The 13,264-nt window shown below is 33.0% G+C and overlaps 1 protein-coding gene across 1 annotated transcript; it reads left to right on the top strand.

Annotated features, from left to right (window-relative positions):
• Positions 1-250: 250 nt before the first annotated feature.
• On the top strand, positions 251-3,543 carry LOC126694249 (uncharacterized). Its single transcript, XM_050390332.1, has 2 exons — positions 251-469; positions 2,275-3,543. The coding sequence occupies exon 2, from the start codon at positions 2,283-2,285 to the stop codon at positions 3,267-3,269; it is 987 nt and encodes a 328-aa protein (XP_050246289.1). The 5' UTR covers positions 251-469; positions 2,275-2,282; the 3' UTR covers positions 3,270-3,543.
• The last annotated feature ends 9,721 nt before the right edge of the window (positions 3,544-13,264 follow it).

Raw genomic sequence — 13,264 nt, 5'->3', positions numbered from 1 at the left:
TGGTTCTTCCGTCCATTGGTATTTTGAAAGCAAAAAGAACAAGGGGGTGAAAAAAAAAAAAAAAAAAAAAAAAAAAAAAAAAAAAACTGATTTTTTCTTCATCAAAAAAATATTTGAAAATCATTATTTTTTTTAGTATTTATTTTTTCAAAATCATTTTGGGTTTATATGGCATAACGGCTAGTCAGTCTAATCATTTTGGTCTAGTGTTTTCAATTTTTCATTCTCTCTCACCTTCCTTTCTTGCCTTTTCTCTCTGAAAAAATTCTCTCAATTTTTTCTCAAATAACACAACCCATTTTGATCTTCAACCCATTTTCAAAAGCAGAAAATTTTCCCAACTGCTGCCTTGCTCTCTCCTTATTCGACACTTCCCAGTCCACAACAGACCTGATCTGGCTTTCCTCACCACAAAAACAGACCGATTCAATTCAAGAAAACGGGTTCAAAGATTTTCCCCAGAAAATAGGTTTGTTTTTTCGGCTTTAACTTTTGGAATTGCTTATAAATATGCATATACATTGTTGCTTGTTTGATTAGGTAGAAATTTTTGGCCTATATAATTGTAAAGTGTGAATCTTGAAAGCTGTTTCAGAACTTGGGTGGTTCTGTTTGTTTTGGGTTCATGGGTAATGTGGTTGTTTCATTTCAAGTCCTTGAAATTAAACAAGGCACACCTATTCCTGACAGGGTTTTTTTTTCGGCTTTAACATTTGGAATTGCTTATTAATATGCATATACATTGTTGCTTGTTAGATTAGGTAGAATTTTTTTGGCCTATATAATTGCAAAGTGTGAATATTGAAAGCTGTTTCAGAACTTGGGTGGGTCTGTTTGTTTCTTTGAGTTACAATATATGTTTTGGATTCATTGGTAATGTGGTTGTTTCATTTCAAGTCCTTGAAATTAGGGTTTTTAATTGGAGAATGTATGATTTCTTTATTTGGGTGGGAAGTATTTGAAGAGATTTTCTGAATTGGCCAAACTTACTAGCTATTTGATGAATGGGTGCGTGAGGAGTGGGGATTTGGATGGTGTTTTTGGGCTTTTTGATGAGTTGAAGGAGAAGCTTGGTGGGTTTGTGGAGAATGGGGTTGTGTATGGGGCTTTGGTCAAAGGGTATTTCATGAAAGGGATGGAGAAGGAGGCTGTTGGGAAGGGTTCAAAGGTGAAGATGAGTGCAGTCGAGTTTAATTCGTCGTTGGATGCTTTGAATAAAAATGGGAAGTTCGAGTTGGGGTTGAGGTTGTTTGATAAGCTGATTGAGGAGAATAGGCCCCCGCGGTGTTTGACGGTGAATTTGGGGAGTTTTAATGTGATGGTTGATGGGTATTGCATGCAGGGGAGGTTTAAGGATGCAATTGAGGTTTTTAGGTAGATGGGACAGTATAGGTGTAGTCCGGATACTTTGTCGTTCAATAATTTGATCGAGCAGTTGTGTGATAATGGGATGTTGGGTGATGCCGAGGAGGTATATGGGGAGATGAGTGAGAAGGGGGTGAACCTGGATGAGTTTACGTTTGTGTTATTGATGGATGCTTGTTTTAAGGCAGATAGGGCGGATGATGCAGCCGGGTATCATAGAAAAATGGTTGAGTCAGGGCTGAGGCCGAACTTGGGGGTTTATAATAAGTTGGTTGATGGGTTGGTTAGAGTAGGGAAGGTGGATGATGCCAAGTTGTTTTTTGATCTGATGGTGAAGAAGCTCAAGATGGATGTTGCGAGTTATGAGTTTATAATGAAGGCGTTGAGTGAGGTTGGGAAGTTGGATGAGGTGCTTAATGTGGTTGATACGATGTTGGATGATGATGGGGTTGAATTAACTGAGGAGTTGCAGGAGTTTGTAAAAGGGGAGTTGAGGAAAGAAGGAAGGGAAGAGGATTTGGGGAAGCTTATAGACGAAAAGGAAAGGTAGAAGGCTGAAGCTAAGGCTAAGGAGGCTGAAGCAGCAGAAGCTGCCATGAGGCCGTTGCTTCTTTGCAAACTTTTGTATGGAGAGGCAAAAAAATGATATCATCTTTTGGTTTTTTAGTTTTCTCTGTGACATGCTATATTTTAACTTTCTGTTCAGGAAAAAAAAAAAAAAAAAAGGGAATTTATCCGCCTACCTTTTTTGTTGGGCAAAGTTGCTATACAAGCATTATCCTTTGATTAAATGACTTAAATTTCATTGATTTGTAGTTGGATTTATATTGATTAACCATAATTAATAGTTTTGTATATTTTAGACAGTTTTTTTTATTTATAAATTTGTCTTTTTTGCTGTTTGAACAGATTCTAAAATGAGTAAAGCAAAATATGTACCTGACCCTATTCTTGAAGACATCGTTCGCAACTGTGGGCTAGCTAGTCGATTGAAATTTTCTGCTGCTTCAAAGGGGTGGGGATTAATTGTTGAGAAAATTCGTAAAGACTCACCGGTGACAACAGATTTGGGCTTTGTGGTGGCGGCATATGCTGGTAGCATTAAACAAAGATTTACCATTTGGAAGGTTGAAAAGGAGGGTACAGAGTGTGTCAAGGTATTATCTGATACTACACGTTTGTCCTTCGTTGGCTGCTCCGGGGGATGTATTCTGTTCAGGGAGAATTTTTATGACCGAAAGAAGGAGTTTCAGGTTACTGATCCTCTGGAAGGATTTCAATGGAAGGTCCCATTTCATCCCAAAGCTGGTCCTCATCCAAAATTTGCAGTAACAGGACACAAACAGTTTCTGCTATTGTTCCAATTGTTCAAGCACACAAACGTAGTCGATTCAACTACCAGATTCGTGCTATTCAACTCAGGATGCCATGAGTGGGAAGAGAGGGTAGTTTATATAAGAAATTCTTATTTGATGAAAGAAAAAGAATTTAAGCGGGATGACTGCAACAAGGATGGGGTTTTTTGGCAACAGAAATTTTACTCCTTTTGGAGTTCTCTTCTAATGGAGTATGATGTTGATAATGATGTGTTGACGCTTTTCAGAATACCTGAGGAAATGCATTTGTTAGAATCAAAGTCAAGGTTACTTTTATACAGATGGTTGGATTCTGAATTGCATCTTTGGCGTTTCCAGGGGCAGCACAGCCAATCTATTTTGAAGAAATTGTGTGCAATAACAGAAATTTCTAGAGGCCAGCCTTTATTTTTTGATGAAGATGTAGGGATCATCTATATGAGAGGTCAAGATACGGTATTGTTTTCTTATAGTTTAGAGAATCACGAAGAGGTGAAATTGTTGGAAATAAGCAGCAATAATGCTGAAGTTAAAATGTATAAATTCTGAGAGGAAGTGAAGTGATGTTGAGGCTTCTGGAGGTTACACGGATTTTTTTGATGTAGGTGTATTTGCTGGTATGTTGACATTTTTTTAGAATTTCTTTTTTTTTTTTTGAAAACAAATTTGACATTGGCTGCTCCAAATATCTCTCTCTTTACAGAAGGACAAAAAAGGGCATTCTCATCCCAAATGTATAGGGGTTTTCAATAGTAAATAGGGATTTTTTTTTTTTTGATATATTTGTGGAGGCTCCAAATCTCTCTCTTTACAGATAAGGATTGGCATACTTACTCATCGCATTCTCTTTTACATTTGTTAGTCTTTCTTCTTCTTCTTTTTTAGGACATGTATACTGTGTGTATGTGATTTCTGTTTGTTCTTTTGAAGATTCTGTGGATTCCTTTTCTTTGCAATTTACACGTCTATCCAATAGGATTAATTTGAACACACAAATTTCACCCTTCATTTTGCCTTTTGTTTGTACTAGTGACAAACCCTTCTGTGCCGTTAATTATTCTAACCCTTCTGTGCATGTGCCAATATCACCCTGAAGCAATCAATAACACATCACTGCTGAGTACCAATGTAGGCAATAACTCAACTGAAGTACTGAATGCCATGACACAGCCGTAACAGGTACAGACACTTCTGATTCTTCCCAGCAGAATGGAACAGTGACTGTACCTGATTCAGCTCATGCTCATAATTTAACAGTGGATGTTTTGACTACTGGAGACGGTGTGAGTGCACAAAGCTTGAAAATTGAAGAGACCAATAGCTCTACGACAGTTTCTGAAAGCAATCAATCTGATGGTAATTCAAAAGAAGCAGAACAGATAGTTATAGTTCTGGAAGAAAAAAAAAAAAAAAAACCCATTAGTGTAATTAATCCCTTCAGCTTATAGATAGTTGAATTTGTGCATTACGTGTGTGTTTGTATGAGAGAGAGATCAAACCCGACACCATGGTCCTGAAGCTTGAGGTATTGAAGTGAGGATATCAATGTAACTCTCACTGAGAGAGCTCCAATTTATATTTCAAATCCACTCTAATATTTTGTTTAGTGTCCCTCTATTTAGAACTGGTTTAAAATTAATTTTAACTCATGTAAAACTACCTTTAACATAAAACGACCTACAGTACCTGCTGCAAAATCGTTCTTCTAATAGTTTTTCAGATTCATAACACTAGTCACTTGATTTTGATGAATAAACTACCCGGACTGATTAACTTCCTCTATTTTTTTCCCCGGACTACCAAATGGTTGATGATGTATTTGTTTACTTCTAATGTACATGAAATTCTATGTATTTGTGAGAGTTTTCCCTTCTTATGTAAAAGAGAGAGTGTGTGCATTTCATGACATAATATTCTTTATTAAGCATGTTATAATTCTTATTCTTGCCACAACAACAAGATGCAAACAAACAATAAAACTCTGGTTGATTGAATTTTGAAAGAGAGTTTCATCAATTATTGTATTACTCTCATTTATATCTATATATATAATATAATAGGTAAAGCAGAGAAAAACTCAAATTAGAATTCCAAATTAGAGCTCCAATTTTGCGCCGTGTGCCCTAAATTATTTATTTTTAAAGAGTTTTATTTCTTAATTTTAGAATCAAATGTGGGATCACATCATAAATCTTTATCCAAGTGAGTTATTACGTACAAAAACTAAAGAGTCTAAAATAAATAAACCATAAAAAAAAGCTTCACAATAATTTAAAAAAAAACACAGACAATTTACATTTTATAGCTAATAATATCCTTACAAATTTGTTTTAAAGAGTTAACAAAATATAAAAATGACTATCAATAGTATTTAAATTATATATATATGAATTATATTATGCATTTTATTGTATATCTTTAAGTGTATTCATGCATATGTATGGGGTTGCAAGCTAGTTGACATAAATAGCACATCCTAGCATAGAAAAAGACAAGTACAAAAAATTAATCCAAAGCACTTAAAAACAGATGTTGAAAACAAGGGTCAAAATTTTGTGGTTGGATCCTATATAAAATAAGCTATGCTAGTGCCACATAAAGTGGCACAACTCGTGCCACAACTTGCCCTCGTGGAAAGTTATGAGTGGTAGAGAGGTAACCCCACATGGACTCACCATCACCTCTCTACCACTCACAACTTGTCACGTGGGCAAGTTGTGGCACAAGTTGTGCCACTTTATTCATATAAAATCCGTGAGCAGTGAGCACATTGTGGACGTATAAAAGATCACTCATAATAAAAGTCTAATTTCCTTAAAATAAAATAATAAGAGTCTAATGCGTATTGCAATTAATTTTCGCAAGTTGTTGCTTCACAACAAACAAATATGCTGATGTTGACTTGCACTAGCACTTCTACAAAATAAAAGGCATTAAAACAAAATAGTACCTTCTCTATAAATTGCACTTGTTCTTCTTCCTCTTAAGTAGACAAAGCAACAACTTCAACTTGACCATATATGTATGATAATTATCCTCCACTTAAAAAAGTACTTGTTTAAAAAGAAAGAGCGCGAGTTCTTACAGTTCAAAATACTTTTAATGGAGTCTTCTTTTATGGTTGGGGCTTAGGAACAGAGTCCCATAGGTGTATTTTTCTTTACAAGTAATTGCATTTATGGATAAAGATGATGAAGGGAGATTGTGCCATTGTTTTGGGGTAAAGGAATAGCAATATATATATATAAACAATGATCTAATGTATTCCCTCTAGCCTTTTTTGTCCTTTCCTCCACTACAATGGGACACAAATAAATTGACCTAATTCTTTTTTTATACTCTCTAAGCATTCTCATTGGTTAATGTAATCCATTAAAATGCAAAATGTTTTCATAAAAAATGTTTTCATAAATTTTCACCACTTAGTACTTGCTACAATGGTTAAGTATACATAACCATTATAACATTGTGTCAAAGTTATTTTTATTTTCTCTTTTCTTCTATTTGACACTCTCCCTCTCTTCTCTCACCTACTGAAGTATTAAAGTAAATTTATTTTAATGTGTGCATTGCAAAATAAAGAATGACATGTAAAGAGTGTTGTAAAAGTGGTTATATAAAACAAAAACAATGGACTCACCATCACCTCTCTACCACTGACAACTCACCACGTGGGCAAGTTGTGGCACAAGTTGAAATCTGTGAACACATAAGTCAAAACAAAATCCGTGAGCACATTGTGGACGGATAGAAGATCATTCATTGTAAGAGTCTAATTTCCTTAAAATAAAATGAGAATAAAAAGTTGAAAGCCACTAGTGATGATAATGTATGTTAAATAATTATTGGATAAATTTTTTAAATTTTATGTAGTGAAATTTCTATACCTACTTCAATAATAACTATTTAAATTTCTAGACCAGGGGGCACTTTTTGAAAGTTATTTATTTACCCATATGTTCTAATTATATTTACAATTAGCCCCTAAAAGAATGTCATTCTCAAAAAAAAAAAAAAAAAAAAAAACAGCTCCTAAAAAAATTTCACTTGTTCCCTTCAAATTTTTTTAATATTTTTAAATTCTCTTGTTTGTATAATCATATTTATATATATGTTTAAATTTTTGTTATTGTAGATTTATAATCCTCCCCAAATATATTTCAAATGATAATAGATATATTAGGCTATATTTCAAATGATAGTAAAGTGATTTTTTTTTTTGGGGGGAAAAATGTAATAATATCTCTTCAAAAATAATTCATTTTTTAAAAATTTTTATAAATTAATATACGAATTTAGGAGATTTTATCTTATATAAATAAATAATTAAATGGAAAAAAAAATGATAACAATTGAAGAAGAGAAGAGATAAACAAAGACTTATTAAAACATAAAGAGGAGAGAGAATGAGGGGATGATGATAATAAGGCCATGTACAATAAATCTTACATTTTGTATTTTTTTTATATATATATATTTTATACAAAAGATAATTTCTATTCTAACCTAATTTAAGTGTATATGTGTGTGAAACTCCTTTCTAAAGACATAAACTCCGGCCCTTGTCCCCCACACCCCACAAACTCTTATACTTGTGAAGTGACCAACGCACCAAGGGTGTGCGGTGGTAAATGGGATTCAAAACAAAGAGAGTGTAGAAAATTTAAAAAAGAAGATAAGATGAGTGTAATAGAAAAATGAATGACCCATGCCAAAAAATAATTTCTAATGGCTGAACAAACTTGTGTGTGAAGTACTAGTGTGAAATGTGAATGTGATGCGTGCCATGTTATTAAAGATCATTCCTCCAAACGCGGCCTTGACAACTTCTTTTATTTTATTTTATTTTTTGGATGAATATTGACAACTAATCATTATTCTTCCCTTTACCTGTGAAAGAGTGTGAGAGGGGAAAAATTCTTCCTAATTATTAATTCGTCAAGTGTCTTATATTTCAATTAGTTAACATTTTTTATTGCATCTAATGAAGATATCTAAAACTCAAATTCCTCTTTTTTTTTTTTCAACTATCGAATTATATTTAAAGAAAAAAGTTGTACTTTTAATTCCATGCATACAATTTTTTTTTTTTTTTTTTAACGAGAGAGTTTTAACTTATAACATCAACTCTTGATAATACCTCTTTGTTATTAAACTAAAACACTAATTGGTAGTGTAAATGGGAATTAAACCCCAACTCTTTATTATTAAACATAAACAAGAATATTTGAAAAATAGCTCAATGCCAAGACGATAAAAAGCTTAACACCTCTCACAATATGAAAATGGAAAAAAAAAAAAAAATGAAAAGGACGCCTTGTGTTTGTTTGCAGGTGAAATGTAGTCCAACTTATAAAATATTTTCCATTAACTGTAAAATTCTTTCAATCTTTCAAATAATTATCCCAAAGATAATTATCCTAAAAACTTAATTTTCAATTCAATTTTAATATTACCATATTATTCATTTTATTCCCATGCAACCAAACTTATTTTAATTAAAATAAACTACCAATCACAAATGCTCTGAGTTGCAAGGGAGTCAATACCATACCGAAGACCGTTTCGTTTAGTTAATAGAATGAAATATTTCGTTACCATTTAATATCGGTGTACCATTTCGAGTTTACCACTATTTTATATAATATATATTATGTTAAGAATTAAAAAATTTCAGACTCATATTTCACCAATTATGTCAAATCTCAAACTTAAAATATCACTCCCAAAAATAATAATATCGATAATAAACATTTTTTAAGAATATATTAATATAATAAGTCATTTCTATACATTTCTTTATATTGAAAACTAGAAAAAGATTAAAAAAAAAAAAAAAAAAAAAAAAAAAAAAAAAGTTGCTTCTCAAAAAAAAGGATAACTAAAATGTTCAATTGATGTGATGCAATTAATGCATCACATAACGTGGGGCTCAAAACTAAAAAAGAAGTAAAGGTAGCCCACCTTTTATTAAAAAAAATATAAGGGTATGTTTAGTAATTGTTTTTTCCTCTTATTTTTTGTTTTCAAAACAATTTTTTATTTTTGAGACTAAAAAACTTGTTTGGCAAACCAAAATGGATAGAAAACAAAAACTGTTCTCAAAACTCAATTTGTGAAAGAAACGGAAAACATGCAAAACTGTTCCCAAAGTTGTACTTTTCAAAACAACATTTTGCATGTTTTCAGTTTCTACTTTTCAAAATCAATGAAAATACGTATTTGATTTAATGAATCTGTCTCATTCGATGAATTAGCAATAGAGTTCAAATCCTAGTAACAATATTATTTTCTATTTTTCTATTTTTTTTTTCAAAAAACTAATTTTTTTTTTTTAATTTCAACTAACCAAACATGTTTTTTATTTTAAAAATACCAAAAAAAAAAAAATTGTTTTTTCTTTATATTCTCAAAAACAAGTTTTTGAAAATAGAAAATAAAAACTGTTACTAAACATAATCAAGTTTTCAACATTTCCAAGGCTAGTCACATGTAAAAGGGCTTAGGAAATTTCAAATAAAATACAAAACAAAGAAAGAGAAACCACATAGCAATGTTCATTGTTCAGCAAAAAAGAGAAGAAACCAAAGTAGTGGAAACACACAACAAACAAGAAGAAGAAAAACGCCTAAATATTGTACTTAAGTTATATATATATAAACTAACTGCCATTAACTAATCTTGACAGCTAATTAACTAATCTTGACAATATATATGTACTCTCATTTAGAAAAAAGAAATGTTCCATCATGCAATTTTAGCTTGATTTTACCTTTCCCCAAAATCTCACAGGTTTCATCATTACCCATGTTGACTGAACCAAGTTCCGACTCTTCTAGGTTGTAAAACCATTCCTTCTTCGGACACATATGGAAGGTGCAAGCTGAATCCAAAATCCACTCATTTGAATGGCAAACAAATGATGAACTAGTCAATAGAAAATCAAAATCCTCATCACTATCATGTGCTACATTTGCATTAGAATCCTTCTTGTCCTTGTTTTGCAACAGAGGACAATCTTTTTTCCAATGCCTCTTTTTGCGACAATAGGCACACTTATCTTTCTCGAGTTTCTTATCATTAGACATGCCCTTAACAATCAAAGCCTCAGTCATTGTGTCCCTTTGAGCTTGCTTATCTTTCTTACGATACCCATTATTAGTCAAAGCATTGGACACATCATCAAACACAATCTCATCTTTTCCATATAGCAGTGTAGTAATTAGATGATCATAAGTATCAGGCAATGAATTCGGCAACAAGAAAGCTTTATTCTCACTGCTAATATTAACTTCCAAGTTTTGCAAATCAGCAAGTATTTTATTGTAATCATTCAAATGCTCAAACATAGAAATACTTGTATGATATTGGAAATGAAAGAGCGTTTTCTTCAAGTAGAGACGATCCTCCACACTCTTGGTCATATACTTGTCCTCCAATTTCTTTCAAAACTCTTTAGCCTCTATCTCCCACATAACAAAATACTTTTGATTCTTGGCCAAACACAAATGAATGGTGCCACATGCTTATCTATTAATCTTTTCCCAATCCTTGTCTGAATCCTTGTCCGACCAAAGTAATATCCAACTCTTGTTGGACCAAGACATCTATAAATTCGTATTGCCACATGCCAAAGTTATTCATTCCATCAAATTTCTCTACTTCAAATTTGGCATTAGAAACCTTCATCCTAACAGCCAAAGGTTTTGCAGAAGACTCTGCCAAAGCTTTTCCTGACGAATCTACCAAAAATTTTGTAGAGGAATCATCTGACATCTTTCTCCCTAATAATCAGATCCATGAACTAATCATCAAAATCTCCAAAGAGAACAAATCCAAATGCCTAGGTAACGAACCTTGACTTTAATACCAATTTGTTGTAAAATAGCGGAAGCTTAAACTTACCACGATTGATTGTGAGAATATTTTAGGCTTGAAAAATATCTCCAAACAATTAATAGGAACGAAAGAAATTAATCCAAACGAAAATAGACACTAAACACCAAGATTTACATGGTTCAGCAATAGCCCACATCCGCGGCGACGACGAACAAATTTCACTATATCAAATTGCAACCCACAAATATGAAATAACCAAACCAAGAAAGAGCCTCTTTTTCTCACCCCTCAGAATTCTCCTCAATTTGCCGCAACAACATTATGCTTATATAGGAAACTTGAGTCAGCTAGTAGATCCAAAACCAAGAAGGATTAGACTTTTTTTCTACACACAAAAGGAGAATCACTCCTATTCCAAATAGAACTCAAAACCAAGTAGTAGACAAAACTTCTAATAGAGCTTGATAACTTCAAACAACAGTAACCCAAATGGAATAAAATTCCTTTTTTATCCAAATCCAACAAGGAATCAAACTCCTAATTCGAGTCATATTCTACAAACACTTGCAATGATAAATTTCTTCATAACCCATTGAAAAAAGGAAAAATAATAATAAGAAAAATTCATACTTAACATTTTTAAATACAGTTTAATTAAAAATTTAAAACAATAAATTTTAATTTTGAAATGGAGGATAATCTTTGAAATTTGTCATTAAACAAAGGGCAAGTTAGCACACGACATTTGCCACTTATAGTTGCGGTAAAGAAATTGTATAATAGATTATGGTAATATGATTTTTTTCCAGGTAATATAGAAGGACAATAAAAATGTCGTTTCACTGTTAAATCATCATTCCATGATGTGAGTTAGAGCTTGAAGGAGGATGAAAAATAGATCAAGAGGGGGGGAAATCTACATAAATAAAGGGAGAAGCGGAGATAGGAAGTGAGATGAAGAAACAACCACAAAAAGTAAGCTCGCTCCATGCTTCAAGGATACCTTCTGGAGTTTTGGAAGATTCTTTCATTTATAATTTTTTATTATTATATACAAATGGGCATATCTGAGAACTCAAAACTAACCAAAGGCAACTTGGATAAATAAAAAAATAAAATAAAAAGCCTTCAGACATTTTTTTCTTAAATATGTATTTTTTAATTTGGATCAACTAATCATTATCATAAACATTACTCAATAAGACTTATTTAATAAAATAAATAACTTATTTCTCATAATCATCATCATCATTAAATAAATTATATTAATTATAATAATATTAATAATATGGGATAATTACAGATTACCCACATGTGGTTTAGCCCGAATTTAACTTACCCACCCATGCTATCATTTTTGACACTTTATACCTACCTAAGGTTACTTCCGTTTAGTCTCTGTTACCCACCTCTCTTTAAAACAAAGGGGTAAATAAGTCTTTTACACCCATTTTATGTCTCTATCCTCCCAAAACAAGAAAAAAAAACAAAAAACTAAAGAAAAACAAGATTAAAATATGGTATTACTTTCTCACAATTCACAAACATGAAGAACATACACCCAGAAAACTAATACAAATCAAATCAAGCAATACCATCAAAGTACCAACCACAGATCCATCAAAATACAATCCCTAAACCCAAGTCAAAATACAAACATCAACACACCCACACACATCTAAACCCACGGATCCATCAATAACCATGCCTCAAATCCCATTTTTCAAACCCCAACAACCAAACGAAACCCAATCCCTAAATCAAATAAACGAAGAAGAAGAAAAATATAGCACAACATTTGATACTACATTTTGTACCAAATTGGCTTCAAAATTAAGCCCACAGAAAAGAGTCACAAATTGCTAGCAACACATTGAAAATTAACATGCAGAGAGAGAAAAATCACAGCTTCAACTTCTCTGTTGGAAGAAAAAAAAAACTTAGAGAACTTTAATGGAACTTAAGAACAAAGGAATTCAAACCCAGGCATATATTTGAAACCCCAATTTCAAATCCAGACATATATTTCAGGGACTTCTCAAACCCAGAAAAATTAAACTCAAATCAACCACTCCACAGATCTCATCCTCTCTCTGTCTTCCCCCTTTCTCTCTTTTGTCCATCCATCCAATATTTCATTGAAATCTCCGTAAACAGTGGAAAAATCCAACCATCAAATTCCAATTTACCCTCAATACATATATTATTAGAGTGTGTTAGCATTGGGAGGTAGAGGAACCCGTGGGCAAAGAAGACGCCACGGTGGAGGAAGCCGTGGGCACTGCAGAAGGTGAGAAGCTCGATGCGATTGATGAGAGAAGGGTCAAGCCTTTGACAGCCAAACTTATCGATGAGCTTGTCATTGTCGATCTTGCCTCCGTCTTTGTCCAACACTATGCTTCTATCTCTGCCGCTTTTCTATCCATCTCCTAAGACCCACGGCAAGTTGCTACCCACGGCCCCATGAACCCAAGTCCACCCACAGCACCATGACCCAACGCTGATTTGAAGCCCTCCCAATAGAGAGAAACACAAACGAATTAAGACCGAAAGTGTTCCCAAACATGAACAGGTTGGTAACGCTCAAAACCCAAAATCTGTAGCTCTCCTTCTTCCTTGGTTTCCTTGCACGATGAAAACCTAGATGATTCTCGGACTAATAAATCAAATGGGTGCCATTGTAGCATTTAAGATCTCAGGTGGGT

Source organism: Quercus robur, chromosome 8, assembly GCF_932294415.1.
Source record: "Quercus robur chromosome 8, dhQueRobu3.1, whole genome shotgun sequence".
Classification (NCBI taxonomy): Eukaryota; Viridiplantae; Streptophyta; class Magnoliopsida; order Fagales; family Fagaceae; genus Quercus; species Quercus robur.
The sequence above is the reverse complement of the archived record's forward strand: the minus strand, read 5'-3'. Positions and strand labels throughout refer to the sequence as shown.